Source organism: Melanaphis sacchari, unplaced genomic scaffold (assembly GCF_002803265.2).
Source record: "Melanaphis sacchari strain LSU unplaced genomic scaffold, SCAv2.0 Contig7_pilon_pilon, whole genome shotgun sequence".
NCBI lineage: Eukaryota > Metazoa > Arthropoda > Insecta > Hemiptera > Aphididae > Melanaphis > Melanaphis sacchari.
In genome coordinates this window covers 5,890,190-5,911,154 of record NW_020271560.1, presented here as the reverse complement: position 1 = coordinate 5,911,154, position 20,965 = coordinate 5,890,190, and the positions used below count along the sequence as shown (strand labels likewise).

The following is a 20,965-nucleotide window of genomic DNA, read 5'->3' as shown; positions in this document are numbered from 1 at the left end:
AAAGACTTTCTACAAAGCGTGTAAAATAATATTATACTGCTTACACACCGACATTTCACATGTAAAGGTATGTATAAACCGTGTGGTTTTCTGAAAACATTAACTAAGCGCTCCCTAAAAATGAATTATATTGTATCTTTGTACATGCTTTCATGTCACGTTATTTTTATTCAAAGTAATTTAACACATAAAATCTAAGCAAACGAGATAATCATGTATAATAAATAATAATAATCTTATTTTAACGTCAAAAATTAACTCGGCGTTCTTAATCATTTTTTATTTATTCATTAGGTATATAATGTGAGATGAGAAAAAACTGTAGGTACGTAACGATACGGTTTTAAACTTTGTGCGGTACGTCAGTGAGATTTAATTAAAAACACATAGAAACGAATTCCGGAAACGACTGCAGTTTGCGAACTATCTTCCAGCAGGAATCAGAATCGATCCACTAAGCCAATTCACTCGTTTATTTCGTTCTTAATAATTATTAACGGTTCATTAAACTATATATTGTTAGCTGAGGTTTGGTGGTAACAGAACACTTTCCGCTACCGTGCTTATTACTAGCTACACCTACATCCATTTTTGATGCTTCTCACTGAAGCTATTTACCCTCTGGTTCACGGGCCGTTCTTTTGATTGCGAAGATCAGGCACGAATATAGTGTCTAGTGGTCTGTGCGCAGATAAGATAAACGGTTTACAAGTGACGTTTTTGTTTGCAGGGTCTAACGTTGTCAAGATTATTTATAAGCCAGACTAGTGGTATAGGACCCATAAATTTCACGTCGGATTACGTTGCGATGAGAATACGGACTCCCGTCGTTTTTACAGAAATATGTTTCTTCGATCGAAACTACGTATTATACAATAATAATAATAATAATAATAATGATATGGCGAGATTGAAAACTGGACGAATAAAAGCCTGTAGCTAAGTGAAAAACTGTGAATCTAGATTAAAAGGCATCTTTTTGACATTGCATGTTCATCAATACACTATATTATGATTTTACACGTTGTCGGGTTAACTATTATCATTATTTTAATTCTAATTATTGTGCCTAATAATACTTATAAATATGTAACTATACATAACATTATATTAATTTTTCAGCAAAAATGTAAATTCAAGTATATGCATCGTTTATTAAAATTCAAAAATATTTACCTAAATCTAATTTTGATTTAGGTATATTTTTAATTATATTATGTTACGTAAAATATTCAAAAAAATGTATTTGAAATGTATAGAAAGTTAAAAAGTATTCTTATTGCCGAGGTTAATAGAATTGACTTTCATACAAGTGTGCACTTAACTATCGATATACTTTAATAATAAATAAGAGTATATATAAAAATATGACCTAACTGATAAATATTTGAATAGCAATAGTGTTTATTATGAATGTACCAAAATAATATTGCGCTGCGTTGTATCATTCTGAGCCACTCTACTAAGCTTTATATTTTATAATTTATAACCAATAAGCCACCTATTCGAAGTTCGATTTGTATTTATCAAAAAACTTCAAAAAATATTCTATCTGTGTGTCAATAAATAAACCAAGGGTATGAGATATCTATGTATTGTATTATATATACTCACTACTTAAGAAATTCATTAAACGTGACGAAAATAGCCAAAAGGCGATTGACTTGGATGCGGGACACTGACGAATTGCTGGAGCTAAGAAAAGGCGGACGATGAAAGTGAAAAAAGGCTGTACCGTCGATGACGGAGGCAATAAATTTATAGCAAATATATATCTACAACCGGAAATATTTGCGAACGATCGGTTCCGGTGAAATATCTAAGGGACTGCGGTGATGGTATATTTTACGTGGGCGGGAAAAATTGAATCTCATCCCATTTGAAAATAATAATACAGACGACCGACAAGGACGTATTACCTATTTTTCAAAACTAAAATAATACACAGAGCGATCGTCGTCAGCTACAGTCCTACATTTCAGCATAATATTTAATATATTATTTTATTGTGCCTATTTTAATAATAAGACTAAAAAAATGCTAAATGATGATTTATGGCAAATAAAAATTACTAAAATTACGAAAAAAAAGTCAAAATTTGTATAACGTGTGATGATGAAAATCTGTACAGAAAATTTTAACTTCATAGTACGAAATACGCAATTTAAAACTACAACGGACGGACAAATGAATATCCATAATTAGAACAATTATCAATTTACATGAATATAATAACACAGATCCTATATAATTTGTTAATATGATAAAATTCGATAAGTGTTTTACAATACAATAAAATAAAATATCTTAAAGTTCATGTTTATTTTTTAATTGTATATTTATAATTATTTTTGTTATCATATCATAAAATGGATTTTTAATTTAAAAATTACAAACATGAATTTAACCTAAGTCTTAATTTATACAACAACGATAGTGTTTTTATAATGAATTTAATATTAATTATTGTATATGTTTATTTAACATAAAATCATATTTTAAAAAAATGGTGTAAATGTATCTAAAATAGTATTTATATAGGTAACTAAATGCATATTTTCTGTTTAGTAAATTATAGAGTATAATAAATTACAAACTGTACAGTTTATATATAAATGAAAAAAAAAACCATATATTAACAAATAACTGACAATGTGGATTTTTTTTTTATGATAAAAATACATAATATTAATTGTTAAGAAACAATTAAATTATTAGCACTTCTCAAATCATAAGTGCGTAAAGTCGAGAAGACTTTCAGACACTTATTGTAATGGTAAACAACATATTAAAATGACCCTTCTCGGCGCCACCAACAATCTACACTACAATTCAAAACCCATTAAAACTATTCAAAGATAAAAATCCGTTAAACGTAGGAACTCTACGCAAACTACATACCTATGTATATGAAGTAGTTTTCAAACATTTAACGTCAATATGAAGCACCAATCAGTAAAGTCCAAAACGCATGCTCTTTGACATATATACCACTTGACGTTTAGGCAATTCACTTCAAATTTTCTCTTCAAATTGACAATATCTATTCAAGATTCAAACATGTGAAAATAGTAAATACCAAAGGAAATCGACCAGATAGCAGAGACCATCAAAAGTATCTGCGAAGATGTGTATTTACCATATCAATCATTGATCACTGAGGTAATCATTATTCGAAAGAAAGAATACTTCATTTGTACAGTAGTATTCACCCTGCATTAAAAGTTCGAGACTAAATAAAACTGGACTAAATAACTGTCATTTTAAAGTGAAATACACTAAAGATATTTATAAATCATTATTGGTGTGGAAATAATATAATATGCAGTATATGCGCTGTAGTTGAAAAATCTTAAAAATACATATTGTATAACGTTTAAATAATACATACCTATACGATATCTGAAAACAATTGACACAATACGATTGAGTTATATACCGACATTTTGAACACCATCGACTTGTTTTGTAAACTTATACCTATCGAGAGTAAATTTCACTGAACTGGAAAAGTCGATTAGCCCATAACCATAAAAATATCGAAGTAAATATTAGTCCATTCGTTTTATTTGTTTATATATTATTATATATTTTTATATTTTTATGTCACATGACTTATGGAGTATTTATTTTTTTTTAATAAACTGTTTTCTCTTTAACTTTGTTGCAAATAACAGAAATACATTTTTCAATGTACTATAACGGCTGTAAGCCAAAATTGTGCAATTCGTACATCGTATATGGTGTATATGTGATTTTTTTTTTTTTAATCTGAGAAATCATTTTAAATAAATAATATATTCTACATACCTGAATTTCATTACAGATTAACATTATCAAAATATGTCACAGCTATTTTAAAATTTTGAAACAATATGTTTATTCAAAATTCAATATAATATTATAATATTATTATATAATGAACGCATGACTTTATCACAAATTTTAATAGATTCGTTAACCATTTCAATTTTTTGAAAGATAACTTTGAAATCATTTATTCAAATCAATTTTATTATTTTTTTTCTACGATAAAAGATTTAGTCCACGATAAATGAGAAAAAAATGAATATATTAAAATAATATGCAATCTAAACTATAAAGGTGCTATACAAATTACGACAATAGAGTGATGAAAAGAACTTATAACGTCTAAAAGACATGTTAAAAATTATTTGAGTGAGTAATTGGATACATTATGATAAGTTATGTAATAATAATAACACGATAGTTATATTTAGTCATAATAATTATATTTACTATACATTATAATTTATATTAAAGAATTAAAGGTGGGTATGTAAAGAAAGATATGTCGTGCATGATAGTTTAAAAATGTTCAACGCATTACTGAATACGGTAAAGATGCATAAGAATAACAATACCTAAACATTTGATTTTATTTTTTTATAACTCTTTACATAACAGACATTTTATAGATTCTCCATTAGTAAATATATTAATTGAAATCTGAAGATATTGTTTTCCATTACTAAACGTTTTTACACTGAAACATAAAAAGTTTTTCAACTAACTTTTAAATTTACTATGATTGTTTTTCTTCACTTTTTAGATTTTTTTATTCTGAACGTGACAATTAACGTATCTAGCTAAAGGCTTTTCATTTATATAAATATTTTTTTTGTGAGTTGGGTGTCAACTTATTAGGTCAGTAATAAAGTTTCAGTTTTATTTTCAAGGATAGTAGTGTTTTATAAGAGGTATGCAAGTTTTCTCTGTTACGCATATTATTATTTTCTTTAGATTTTATACAATGGGACATTAATAGTTAATATACTAATTAGACTATTTATTCCACATTCTTATTCACACAGTTCTATAAAATACGTTGGTATCGATTTAGAAGTTAATAATAATACATTATACATATTATATATTAATTACTATTACATAGTATACAAATATTGAATACAATGTTTTTTTACAAAAAAATGTTCAACATACATAATAGATAAATAAATAATTAATATAAATTAGTAAAAATGAATTATAAAATATCTAACTAAAGCCTGACACGTCATTTAGTATTTTTTTATAAAACACATAATTTATTATTCAATTCGAATAATTTGACACATAAATCACAGTATTAGGTAAATAAGTACTCGATAATAAGACATTCGATACCTACTATAAAACAGATAAAGTTCTTCAGGTTTTTTAAAATTTAATTTTTACAAAACCTATATAAATGTTTGACTAACCAACCGAAAAAAAAAAATTATAGTCGTTAATACAACCATTTAAGTGGTTAGCCCAACCATAATCTTGGATTAATATAATTACATAACAAATATATAACTGAGAGTACTAAAATTAGTTAGTTGAATCTATTTAGTTTAATTAACTATATAACATTAACTGACTATTAATTTACTTTTATAATATTATTACCATTACTTATTCCATAATGATTATAACGAAAATGCTTTCATAATAATTATATATTGTATAAAATCGCAATCTTTCACAGGTTATCGCTCTTCCGTAATCGTTTACATGTTGATATTGTGGCGGGGAACAATAGTTTTTTCCGAGTTTATAAATATGTATTTGTCAGCAGGTGACCATAATTTCCCTCGGACACCACGCACATATTTTCCGGATCCACCCGACCACCTTAATAAACCTTTACTGAGGTTCGTAAAAATGGCGTGCAGCTTAATATGTTACGATTGCGGTTATATATTGTCAAAATTATTCCACTCCTTCAACCACGCGGGTAAATCGTATAATCTAAAGGGGTGAGATAGTAATTACTACAGTTACGTTGGTCGATTATTGCCTCCCCGGGGAAATGGGGACACATTTTGATACCATAAATATTCACCAACACCAATGGTTTAAAATATTAAAAAATATACTTAATTTAATACTCGAATGTCTTGAGTAGAAAGCCACGGGTGTCGAGTCAAAGCAATAAATTCCGTTTTTTTTTTTTTTTACATATATTAAAATTATTAAAAACAAATTCTTTGAATAAAAATTTATTTTTATTAACTTTAAACATTATTAATTTTAAGTTTTTTTTCTTTTTTTTTGGTATATATTTTTAGTTTATAAAGTCATAAGCAAGATGGTATGATTGGCATATCGATTAAAGTTAAGTAATTATAGTTGTTATGATCAGATTGGTATGGTTAAGATAGAACTTGCAAAATGTCGGTCCATTTTTCTACTCATAACACACTTTTAATACATATAATTAATTATAATCACTTGTTCTAAATCCAAATTTGTAAAGAATAATATCCAGCTAAAAATGTATAATCGAAATTATATGCTACTATAGCGAATTAAATTAAACTATTATTATGGAAATGATGATTTGATTAAAATAATTACGTAGGTATACAACATGCGAACAATGGGTTTCCTCCATGGAAAAAAAAAACGTAAACTTGTTTTCACGTAAATATTAATACGCATCATCAAGTTAATACTTTTTATTTTTTTGTTTATAGGTAGGTAACACGTTAATTATATTCGCAGTTTTTACAACCAGGCGACTTCGGACAGTAACGAATTACTTCGTGACGTCATTGGCTGTTGCTGATTGGCTAGTGGGAACGTTTGTCATGCCACTAGCTGTCGTCTATCATGTTACAGGTAAGCTAAAAGTTATATCACAAGGGAGAGATGATTTTGGTTATAATTAATTTACCATTCAATAATCGTTAGGCGAATGGACGTTTGGACGTTTGATATGTGACATTTGGGTCTCGCTGGACGTGTGCCTTTGTACTGCGTCAATACTCAGCCTTTGCGCCATATCAATCGACAGATATTTTGCCATCACTAAACCTTTACGGTACTCAAAAAAACGAAGGTCCAAAAGACTCGCATCGCTCATGATATTAGTCGTATGGCTAGTTTCATTGGTTATAACGTGTGCTCCACTTTTTGGGTGGTGCGTATACTATTATATTATCATATAATTTAATGATGTACAGCTGTTAGGTATTATTAAGTATTTTGACAATTTTAAAAAAATAATAAAAACAACATTTAAGTTAATCGATTTTAAAATCAGCTAAATATACTTTGTAAGTATGTAACAATAATATTTTTATAGTACGTTAATTAAAGTAAATAAAAATATAAACTCTCAACTTTGTAATTTTTTTTCTATTTTACAGTCTACAGTTATTAGTCTTCAGTTATACTAGTAAATAATGATAAATTTTTAATTTTATGTTTTTTTTTTTTTATTATTTTGATAGTAGAAACCTATATTTTTAATTAACTATAATTAATATTCTGTAACAGAGTACTTACTTATATAAAGTATCAAAAACTAACATAAAGTGCCTTATAATATTATACGATTAACAAAGTTTCATTGGGATAAAGTGTAAAGTACTAAATGTAAATATACAATTTTATTATAAAAATTCCTCGCTTAACGACCATTACGTTTTATTACATTAATATAGTTGATTAAAATAATAAATAAAAATACTTGTTACTCAATAAAAAAAAAAAAAACATTTTCGTACGAACATTGGAAGCTTAATATTGGCTTTATATTTTATATAGGTACGACGAAAAGCGACACACTAGCAACAGCTGTACCTATAACCAAAACAAAGTATACGTAGTGTTTTCGGCAATGGGCTCATTTTTCCTGCCACTGGTAGTCGTCGTCTACGTATATTTAAAAATATCCTGTGTAATTGCGGAAAGGCATAATAAACTCGAAGCTCTCAACGGACAAAAATTAAAAGTAAGAACAATATACATCATAGAACGTATTGCATAGAATAGTTATTAAAATAAAGTATGCATTTCACCTTAACTTCCAACTACCGTATATAGTATTATAATTATTTAGAACAGCAAGCAGGCATAATATTATCATTATAATACTCGCAAAATGGGTATTTTAGTGACTTTTCCATTTATTTTATGTTCCAATATCTACGATAGCAACAAACGGATCGAATATAGAACAAGTAATAATATTATTCAATTTATCTATTCAAAATTTACTGACCAGCTAGTGTTGTGGGAAACGACAATCCATAAAAAATTGCATGGAAAACAATTAATAATAACTGAATTATATTGCGTGATATCGCCATTCTATGTATTAAATATAATTATCCGACAAAATTAAGTATAGATGGATTGACTTATCCCTCCCTGCCCAGAAGTCTCCCTTAGTAACATACCAATCATTTTATCCCATTCAATTAAATACTTAAGCTTAACCTTTGACCGTTTCCTCACCTGGGGACTTCATATCAGAACAAAAAAACTTGCCCTAAACGAACGACTTCGCTCAATTAAAACACTAATATCAAATAAACATACTAAACTAAACACCAAACTTTTCATATATAAATCATTAATCAAGCCCATGTGGACTTATGGCCTACAGTTATGGGGTAATGCAAAAAAAACCAATGTAAACAAAATCCTAACCTTTCAAAATAAAATCTTAAGATTAATTACTAACGCCCCTCCAAATGTCTCCAACTACACTCTGCACACAGATTTAAATATTAAAACAGTTCACAATGAAGCAATAACATTTTACAAAAGATTCCATAACAGACTTCCATATCATTCTAATCCCCTTATATCTAATCTAGCTAAGAAAATGGTGTCAAGATTTACTAAATGAATAAAAAAAAAAAAAATTAAAAATTAAAAAAAAATAACAAAAAATTATTAATAAACAAATAGGGAGTGCCTTCACTGGATGGCTTCTTCCCTCACGTTTTCATGTCAAAAAAAAATATTATATCACATATTCTTATTGTGCCCAAGGGTACAGATTGTATATTTCTTATTAAAAATAAAAAAAAATAAAAATGGATTGGCTCAATACAAAACTAACTGCTACAGCTACCTAAAAATATAAAAAAATAATAATAATAACGTTTATTTATAAAACACATCACTATTGTTGCTTAGATTAGCCATTAGGTAGTACAGTATTTTAAAATTTGCAAGTCATTTAATCCATAACAATATTGTCGAATGCGTATTGATAAAAACCAACTAGAATTTAATATGTCACAAACTCACACCTAGATATTTAAAAATATGATTTTAGTGTGAATTTTTATTATACGCGTTAGAAAAACTTAAGTGACATAAATATCCTTTTATGTGCACTTCGACGACTTTCCTTGTTTCAAACACCCAAACCCTGAAGATTAATATTATAATATTAGTTTAATTGTTTTCCATCAGAGTGGATATTAGAATTGATTTGTTTAAATCTGTTTCAAATGACACGTTGGTGAGACAAAGGAAAATACAATATCAGCGAACTAACGACTAAAAACTTACTGTCTAAATTTACTAAATTTGACAAGTTTTTAGGGTAAACCACTAGGGATTTTATCCGAGTTTGTGTCAAATACTCTCTCCTCCAGATTTATACGGTATCTTTATTATGTCGTATAAATAATAAGTATATAACAGCATTGGAAAACAAAGACGTGTTATAACCGAAAATAATTTGAAAAGAAAAAAAAATTAGTAATTGTAATAGTTTATAAAATATATAATATCTATTCATAAATTGAACCGACAATTATTATTACTATTGCTGTAATCTGAGCGGTTATTACCAATGCACTCTTTTATGACAGCAAATTAAAAATAATAATGTATCATCAATAATAAACAGAAAACGCGGAACATTTTAATTAAGTTTTAACGCAACAGTAACAAACGTTCACAATACCCTCGGCACGATAATATGTCGAATCATCGTAGGTTCAAATGAAACGATTGAGAATGTGTTTTGAGTAGAATTAACGGCGATGTGTCGTATACGCACATGTTATGAGTTGTGAAAAAATAACAATACCATTTTTTTCTTCTAATATCACCTGTACTACATTATTAGAAATGTAAGTCGTGCACAATAATCGCAATACTATTTACGGGTTCCGTCCTGCCCATTCAGCGAACGGCACATGATGTTGTTTTCATTAAAACGTTCAAATGAACAGTAAACGGTTTTTATACTGCTAGATGCCCAGCTAAGGAACTGTCAAGTATCTGTAGTACTGTAGTCCTACACATTATTATATTATCCTCATCCGTGATGTGTGGAATATGAAAATCGAGAGATAGTAAACACCGTTGTGTTTAAAATGACGATTCTGTGCCAGGAATTGGATTTTAATTTATAATTATCACAATATATTGTGTAGATTCGTATGTAGTGTTTTAAACATTTGACTGTCGAGATCTCGAGGGACAACCGATGATACAATACGTTTAGTACTCTGTTAGAAGTAATAATTATAAACAAATTATTAATACGAGAAATATGTTCAGATAATTCATGTCCATTCGAGGGTATTATAGAAGCTATAAATTCATTTGTTTACCACTAAATAGATTAAAAAACATGTTATTTTTGTTAATTCGAAGTTGTTTTTGTAAAAATCACTGTTACGGCTATCATTATTAATTTTAAAAAAAAATTCGCTGTTTCATGAATATGATTATGCACGAGTTACATAATTCGTTAAAACTTCTTCATAATTTCATTTGCAGAAGGTTTATACGTTTGAGTAATTAATTTTAAAAACTTTCTGATTCAATTTAATAGCTCTATAAATATTCATAAACGTAGTTACAATAATATGATAATACGGTTCTCAGAAAAACAATGCGAAAACCAATGTTGCCTTCAATTTGTAAATATACTCATGATACCAAGTCTCGTTAAGAATTTATACAACAAACCAATCAACGAGCTAACAAATTTAAATTTAAAAATAAATATATATAAATATATATATTTATAATTGTGTTAATTGCAATTCATAACTATAATATTATGTATTATGTTCATGATCAGTTAGTGCATTTACGGTCGAGAATAAATCATTAATGTCCACACGTACACCGCATTCTGTTTATACGTCTACAATATTTATAACTAGCGACAACCACAATAATATTATAAAAATCTATTCCGAAGTTCAGAGAGACATAACCAAGTTATAATAAGCATTCCAAAACTCAACAGTTTGAAAATATTTAATTATTGAATCATGTTCTAAAATTTAACGTTAACAACTAACTTTCCATCAGACTGAATGTTTATTTTACCAGTTTTTCTGATTGATAATTATTATTGTTAATCAACATTGGAGACCATAAGAGATGATAAAATAGGAATAATATTTTATTTATTTTATAATATTCCATTATTCAACGAAATCTAAATATTTTGATATTCATTAAAATACCATTAGATCTACTGTTTAATACGATATTATACAATATGTTATCATTATATTCCTTCTATTTTCAATATTTAGGCGCAGGAGCAATGAATAACTTATTGGTTTTACAGCAGTATATAGTGAAACATTTTTTTTTTTTTTTTTAAACTTGGCTAAATTTAAATTTTAAAATGTATTTGAAATTACAATTTTGTTTATTTATTATAAATATATGGTCTAAAAGTAATGCTGTTTATTGGGTATCTATAATATTTTTACCTTTATTTCCACAAGTACTTTAGTATAATGTAACTAATATATTAGATCTATTATTGAGAGCCAATAACAATCAATCATGCTATCAATGATTAATATCTTATACTCCTAAAATAAAAACTTTCGTCATAAACTTACACTAATGATACAGTAATTTATTATTAGAATAATCATGCATTATAATATATTATTTAATAATTCAATAATGTAAAGTATTATTAAATAATATTAAATTTTAACAGCACCAATATACACTAATACTATAAAATGTAGAATACAGAGACCAATAAATATATTTAACTATAGTTGGCGAAACGCAGTTACGCAATACTTATAGCAATATATTATGCAAATAATCTGATAAAACCAAAAATATGGTTAAAACAAATACCAGTATTAGTACACAGCACGATTTCAATTAACAATACCAGCATGCATAAACATAATAGCAAGTCACAAAATATGAAGTACCAAATAAAAGACAGTGAGAAGAAGCAATTTATTGGTATGACTGATATATGATAATTGAAACAGCACCACATATTATATCAATCTATATATTTATATCACTCTGATAATAAAAAAAAAAATTAATAATTTAAATTTAAAATTAAATAAACTTTGACTAATAATATACTATTAATTGATCGTTGAGTTTTTGGATTGATAAGTTTCAATTAATGTAAAAAAACTAGATAATAGACTATTTCAAACAGCTTTATTTTTGTAAAAAAAGTTATTGTAGACAATGAATATTTTTTCTCGAAACCGAATAAATTTAACCCAATTTTCAGAAAAATATTAACTTTTCTATTTCTTATTAAGCATCTCAAAAACAATCAAATTAGTGGCATGATGATAAATTTATGAACTCTTCGAAATCAAGTAACAAACTCTATTCTAGGCCCAATATATTTGGTTCCTCCAAGAATGTTACGATAGCATTTTATGGTGATGACACAAGTCTTTGCACTGACTACCTATTCCGTGATATCTTAGTACAGTTCTTAGAATTTTTAATCATTTTTGGCACGTGCTAATCTAGTTCATAATAATATTTATACTTGTTTTTTTTTATGTGTTGTCTTTGTTTTTAATATTCTCATCACACTTCCTAACTTACGATATCATTACTAGATAATATACAGTGTATAATATTAAAAACGCCTGATGTAATTAATATGTTAAAACTTTATTAAAAAACATATTTTGAACAAAAATAAAAATAAACATTTAGTACCTATATACTTTTTCATTTATGTATGGACATCTGACACGTGTTAGCTTCGGCTACGCTAGCAATCTTCAATTCTATAGGTCACAAAATTGGTAATCACTAACTGGGTCAATTTCACCAATGATGTTCACATTTCTTCCTGCTAAAACCACGTACCACCTGTGTCAACATCTTTTAAAGCTCGATATAACATGAGCAAAAAATCACGCAATTCAAATCCGACGTTATTAATGAAATATGTTACCAAACCTTAAATATATTATAATTTATATAGAATATAGATATATAATAAAAACTATGTCTTATGTATATATTATAATGTTGTATATTACATATTTACATATTAAGAATATATTATAATATAGTTGTTTGGTGTTAAGAACCCTTGCTAATTATGTTAATAACTATCATGTTAAAAATATCAATAATATTTTTTCTTTATACATAATAATTTCATGAAGCCGTCAACCAGTCCAGGAACTGAATAACTAGAAATTAACTAAGGCAATCCTTTTTAACTAACACAAAGCCCGGGCCCTCAAAAGACGACCAGTAGTGTTACAAAAGTCCTAGAATAATATAGTCGAATTTAATTCAGATTATCATATATGAATGTACACAGATTATATTTTTTTGTATTATTAAATAAATAATGTATTTTCTGTTATTTATTTTTTTTTTTTTTGCGTGAAAAGTATTATTCAATCTAAACTAAATATTTAGGTGCGGAAACTTAACATGTAATCAACAATATTTTAATATGACAAAGAACAATGTCTGTCAGACCTAATGTAGAGCTCAAAATTATTCTACTATTATAATTATAAATTCTGGGCACAGCACTAAATACATTGATTATAAAGAATATGATGTATGCATGTTTTTTTTATACATTTCTACACGATAAGTAACAGAAAAAATATTTTTAATTTCAACTTCAAGAGTAGTTTTGGATAGAAAATTGGTCAAATCTTGAATTCAATGTTTCTCATAAGTAATTTACGAATATACTAAAACTAAAAAAAATAAAAAATGTGTGAACATATTTTTATAGATATTTGAATTTCAAATTCAGACAAAATCACATATTTAAATATTAAATAATGATATTCGTTGTATTGTTATAGTTCAAAAACATTATTCATAAAAACATAAGGCTTTTAGTTGAATTATTATATTTTATAGATACAATGGTATTTTTAGATGCAATACTTTCAGAAAAAAAATACCAATTCGACCTTATGTACTACTAATAGTACCTTAAATAAATTACTTTACCTAATAAAAATATAAAAAACCTAATATAAAATATACTTAAGGATATGCAAGTAAGCTGACAGATCTTCTCCCCTCAGAATCGTTTTTCGTATACAATAATATATCATTGAATTCTAATTTAACACATCCATCACAGTGACCTACTCAATACCTACCTACTGTACAGAAAAACTGTACTCGCTTGTCCACTTATTTTTTATTTAATAATAATAAACTAATAACAGTGCATTCTGAGAACTCATAGAAGATACTCACATATTTTTTGAAAGACTAGTTTCTTACAACGATTATTCTAATCACATAATAGCATTATTGCATAGAAGCTGTCAATTTCTAGAATTACATAGATCCAATGCTCAAGTATAAAATGTTTTTAAATTAATTTATAAAAATAGTGTGGTTTCAAGCACTAATTAGGATTGTTTTATTATTATTAGAAAATATTAGCGTAAAGAGTTAACACCAATGATATTTTTAGATTCTTAAATATTATGAACACCTTTTCTATAAGTGTTTGTCTTATTTTTAAGGGATTAAAGGATACTTTGATACACTAAAAAATTTTAAAAAAAATGAATCACAAATTTAATCTTAAATTACTATTTTTAATAAATAGACCAAGTTGACACAAACTTAAACTATATTTTCAGTAAAACTTTTAAGAAAAATAATTTTATAACTTATCACTCAAATGTTTATGATTCTTAAATTCATATTTGTAGCGTAATGTAAAAAGTCATAAAGTTAACTTATCTTAAATCATTGTAAATAAATTATTAATAATATACTAATGAAACGATTTACTTTACAGTTTTACCAATGTTTGAGTTTTAAAAATAATAAATTATAATCTTTATTAACGAAAATTAATTGAAGTTACAATAATTTTTCTACAAAGTAGATACATGTGTAATAAATAAACTATACATATTTACATATAAAATAATTATTATTAAACATAGTTATTCAATTTACAAATTATACTTAAATATAAAATAATATATAGTACGCCATAATTTTAATGGAGGATTATATTATAATTTAACTATCTATAGTAAATAAATGCTTTTAGATAATATTATTTATTTTGTCGTTTGGGATGACGACTTATGTTTATAATTAGTTATAAAAACAATATAATAACAAAAATCAGATTTTATAAATAATTTAGGGTAAAAAAAATAAATGACAAAATAATATATGTAGATTAAACAACTAAATTGTTAATTATATGTAAAATTGGTTAAAAATGTGTATTTAAGTTGATATTACTTGAAGTCTCACGTTTGCATATTCCTCATTAATATTTTATTATTTTTACTTATTGAGAAATCACTTATAATATAGAAAATAAGCTGATTATTAATCATAATATCAGCCACAATCACAACCTGGAGTCAGAGTTATTTCAATTATGTATTGGATATCCGTATTTTCTGTGTCCAATCCAAATTCAATTAACGGTCAACCGTCCATTCCTTGCGAGGTAAGTTATTCCTAATGGAAAACTAAGGGAAAAGTTCAATTTGTAGTAGTTTTTTGAGTTCAATGTGATGTCATCTATTCATTTCACTACAGGCTTTTTGATGTTAAAGCTATAAATATCAAGTTCTGTGGTTATTTCTGCAATGGGATTTTCCTGATTTGAATCTTTATACCCCTGCGAGAATGACATCGGAATTGTGGACGTAAGGTAGTGCCGAATCTAAATTACATTTATTTCTCGATTTTATGAAGGGATATTATAACGAAGAATGGGTGAAAAAATATTATTGATATTGTTAGCTTATATCGGAGTTGATTGAATTATTTCCGACTAAATTGTTTTGATGATTTAGATGACATTTTAATTTCTGCAGATTTTATACAAAATATTGTACCCAAAACGTACCTCGTGGAATGAGATTTTTTTACAAATTAAGATAAATTTAATCACAGATCAATTACTTTTCGTTTGTTTTTAACGATAAAACACACATTATTGTGGGTAATAATGCAAAGACTTACCTACCTACATATTTTTATATCAGTTATGAGTTATGATAATATAACTGTTAGATATCTATGTACAGATTAATTTAAATATTGCTTTTAAATGTAAAAAAAAAAACAAAAAAATTAAAGCAAAATTAATTAATATGATACGTATTTTACACACTTCGATAAAAAAAATATATATATATATATCTAAAATCTATGTATGAAGTGTTATCGGTTCGTTAGTATTTTTGTACATGATATTAACAAACACGTTATTATTATATAAATACATAAATAATGACGTCAATCGTTACTATATAAATCTCTTATTGAATACTATTGGCAAATACCATATTATAATAATAAACATATATAGTGTCACATTGATATATGATGGCACTTGACATTGCTTTTGTGATGTATTACTGATAGAATACTGAGTCATCGACTATAAATGAACTAAAAAAATACACAACAAAAAATATTACACATTATGATAATACGAAATATGTGATTTAAAAATATTCAAGTGTGCGCTTGTGTATACGTATACAATAAAAACATATTAAAATTTATAATGCATTATGTGAACGTTTTGTGAATTTGTGATAGACGCGCTTCAAAAATATAAAATACCAAAAAATGCTTTTTAACTTGTATTCTTCGTCCGACAAAATTGAAATGTATTTATAAAATAGCGTTGTTTTTTTACATACTCCACGTATATATTTGATACCTATTAAATAAAATTTTAAGCAAACGTAATTTCATTAATAGCAACTAAAATTTCAGCTAATTCTAAAGGATATAGTGAATATGCATTACCACCAAAAAATAATCCAGCTCAAAATGGTTTTTATTTTTTTTGTTCGAAATCATACCGTACAAGCACAACCTCATCGCATTGTAATAAAATAAGAAGATAAACTCGTATTTTGTGTATCCATACGTAAACTTAAAAATCTTTTGTAGAGCTGTCATTACCAAAGATAATTTTAACTGAATTTCAAGAAACTTGTTTCAGTTTTATAGTTATGAAAATAAAAAGCAACTGAAAGATAACCTGATCATATTTCTAATGTATTCTTTACTAAATGAAAATTCGTTATAACTGTTCTTTTATTACACCTGTTTAATATTATATCACTTAATACCAATGTTTTACTGAATAAGTTGAAGATTTTTTTTATATGTCTAAAGGTGGATGTATTAATTTACTAACTATTGTCCAATATCCATAACCTCTATCATAACCAAACTATCTGAAAAGATTCTTCACAATAAAGTTTACACTCTGTTCAAAAATATAATTTTGGAGGAAAAGTATAGCTTTATAATGAGTAAGTCAATCAATAACCAATAATTTTCCAGTTCTCAAACAGTATGTCCTAGACCCTTTTTAATAAAGCTATCAATTAGGTGTCATATACACAGATTTATTGAAGGAGTTTGATAAAATCTTAATACTTAATACTTTATCCTAAGTTATTTTCTTTATAAGGCATACACTTAATCGTTTAGTCATTTATACTCCTGGCTTGTTTTTTTCTTACCTGATAGACATCTATAAGTTAAGAACTTTCAGTCATTTATGTTAAAGTTTACTTTGAAGTTCCCCAAGGCTCCCATTTCCATTTTACTCCAATACTATTTAATTTGTTTATTAGTAGTATCAAATTTATCAACTCACATAAGATGTTTTTTTGCCGACGATATAAAAATATTTCAGATAACCAAATTACCTGCTGACGGTTCCCTAGATACACCAAAACGAACCCAATCTTTTTAGTAACTAGTTTTAGTTGAATAAGTTATTTTTAAATTTTGAGAGGTAATTTATTAAAAAAAAAAAAAAAAAATTGTAAAAACAAAGATTTTGTTGAAACAATTAAAATTTAATAAATAAAAAAAAATTTAGGAAATGTAAAATCATTACCTTTTCTAAGACGCAATCACTACTATTTCTAACTATTTTTTAAACAATATTGAATGTTTATCTTTACAACGACCAATACCTTTATTATTCACTTTATTTGAATGGTTACTATTTATAAAACCAAATATTTTTTAATTTTAAGTTTTATTAATCGTAATTTTATAGATTTTAATAATCCACTTACTTAAAAGTACTTAACTATTCACTTGTTAGATTATTGTTCTATTATCTGGTATCTACAATATAACTACTTATCAAACTTTAGAAATTGCCTATTTAAATAAAATAATTAAATATGGTTGATAAATAATTAATTAACATCTTATTATTAAAATATAATAAATAATAATAATTTTATTATGTCTTCCAAAAACTTAACAGCAGCAAACTTTGAATTTAAAACAATATTTATTTGTATTCACCTTTAAGAAAGTAAAACCTCAAAAAGTTATTTTGACACGTGTATCAAATTATCTTTCCGAAACGAAATTAAAAAAATATATATTAGTGATACAATATTAAATTTTATAATTTTGCCAATAACGGAAATCTTTGAATTGAATTGAAACTTTGGTGAACAATAAATATGTCTACAACAATGAATTTTGAAAATAAACTAACAAAATTAATTACATGCATTCACAAAGTTGGCGTATTTGAGTAGCATGATAATAATTTACTATTTTTGTATAGTCATAAATTAATTTAGTTTTTTATGATTTCAAAGTGTATTGAACATTTATTGATTTTGGTTAAACAATTCAAATCTTTCAAATGACGTGCAAAAATTATATCTGTATAATATTAGTGAATTGATGCAAACAGATCATATTTGGTAACGCAGTTAGTAAACTAAAAATATTATTATCCACAAATCACAATATTGTTTAGACAAATTATTAATATCACATAAAAAATAAAATTTAAACAGTGTAATTTTATAGCCTAAAATTAGAAAAAAATTGATTATTATAAATACATAACATTTATAACGAGGTGAAACATTAAAAGCTAATGATTTATTTATAGGTCTGTTAGCCTGGCACCCAGAAAGTGACATTTCTCATATTTTTATTTTTATTTTTGAAAAACTCTGTAATAATTTTTAATCAAAAAATCAGAATTTTAAGATATAAGCCCCTAAATAAATAATTTTCTGTAAAGATTACTCGAATTTAAACCATAAAATGAAAATAATATGTAATTCATTTTTTTTTTTTTTCATTTCTTTTTACTCAACTATCAAATTCTAAATTAATTTCATTGAGTCAATCACTTTATTAATATAAAAAATGTATCAGTTTTACTTGATAAATAGATACCTACTTTTAATTATTTTAAATTACATTTTTATTTATAACTAAAAACTAAACTGTAAAATTTAAAACCAACTGTCTTATAATTAATATACATATTATTTTTTATTGTTTATAAAATATAATGGTTTTTATTACCTAGTTGCATCTAATACTTATTATGTAATATATATTTAATTGATAAATTGCTGTTAAACTCCATTAAAATATTTAATTAATTCAAATAAAAACTAATACCTAATTTAACAAATGGTTTAAAATCATATTTAAAAATAAGCAGAGAGATGTCTAGGGAATTCATAAAAATTCATAGAAAAAATAGTGATTAAATATAAAAATACTTTAAAATAAAAGTAAAATTACATTTTTAAAAATATAAATATATGATGTTTAAGCGAGATGATTATATTTTAATTTATAATATTTATACCAAGTTTGTTGTTGTATTGCATAAATAATAAATATATTAAACACTAAAAATTTTCCGCGTTATGTTAATAACTTGAAAATATTATTTAAATTGCTTTTACATCGCAAAAAACTCTTGTAATGAAATGAAAAAGTTACTTTTTGGTTAAATATTTAATTTGAAAATATCTACATAGTCCAAATTACTTAAAGCATAATATATTATACAGATAATTGATTTTAATGTTTTAAACACCATTAATGTGTGAGTACTGTACTATATATATATATATATATACATATATATTTACCAAATTTAAGAACTAATTATTAGACATAAACCTATTATTACTGCATATTGAATATAATAAAAAATAAGTAAGTAAATATGATAAATATACTAACTGTGTATTTATGTTACTTTTATTTTTTGTAATATTTCATAGATACTATTAAAAAACCCAAATGATATCAACTGTAGGAGTCTTTTGTAGATCAGAATTTTTAGAAAAATGTAGACACGCGTTTTTGATATATTTAACAATTATTAATATTTATTATACATCTATAAAAAATAAAACTAATTTAATTAATGACTTACATGTGTCTTGCATAAAATAATTAAAAATAAATAATTAAAACAGTGATAAAAAAAAAAAAAACAGAAAACAGAAAACTAATTTAGACAACCTAAATATCAATCAAATTAATTATTATTCAGTGAACGAATAATAATCGTATTATTGTAATTTAGCCGTTTAGCAGTATTCTTTATGTTTTTAATCTATCTTAAGAAAAACTGTTCCTCAAAGCAAAACTGTAAGTAAAAATCCATTTAAGATTTATAAATCAAACCTAACCTCACCTCATTCGTCTGAGCACGGGTAAATCATAAATTGTATCATTACTATACATTTGAATGCAACTATATCATCAAATTAATTTAATTTTAGGTCTGTATACTATATCATAATCATGCAGTATATAGTATTTTAGTTTTTATAAATCAAATTAAAAATATCTAATTTTTTGTTAAATTTGTTTATACAAAAAAAAAAAAAAAATCCCTGACTGACTAATCAGCTTAAAGCCAAAAATATGATAGGTATAGACTGGACATTCTAATGATACCTCTTTACCACAATTATTGTAGGGATACATTAAAAAAGGTTTTTTGAAAAATCTCATTTTAATGATGAGCTCAAATGAAGATTTTTTTTCTATGAATGGAAATCGAATATCCTTTTTTGCATGCGTATATAGCAAAATTTTATTTTTCAATACGGTCTATTGTATGACTGTCGTGCAA

General features: G+C 25.5%; 1 protein-coding gene across 3 annotated transcripts in view; it reads left to right on the top strand.

The window, feature by feature from the left end:
• The window catches only part of LOC112601823 (octopamine receptor-like), a 152,707-nt gene that overhangs the window by 114,542 nt on the left and 17,200 nt on the right, over positions 1-20,965 (top strand). For all 3 annotated transcript variants that reach the window (XM_025349618.1, XM_025349617.1, XM_025349616.1), the window contains exons 5-7: positions 6,486-6,630; positions 6,703-6,931; positions 7,561-7,747. In XM_025349618.1, coding sequence (XP_025205403.1) covers positions 6,486-6,630; positions 6,703-6,931; positions 7,561-7,747 — 561 coding nt within the window. The remainder of the gene's footprint in view (positions 1-6,485; positions 6,631-6,702; positions 6,932-7,560; positions 7,748-20,965) is intronic.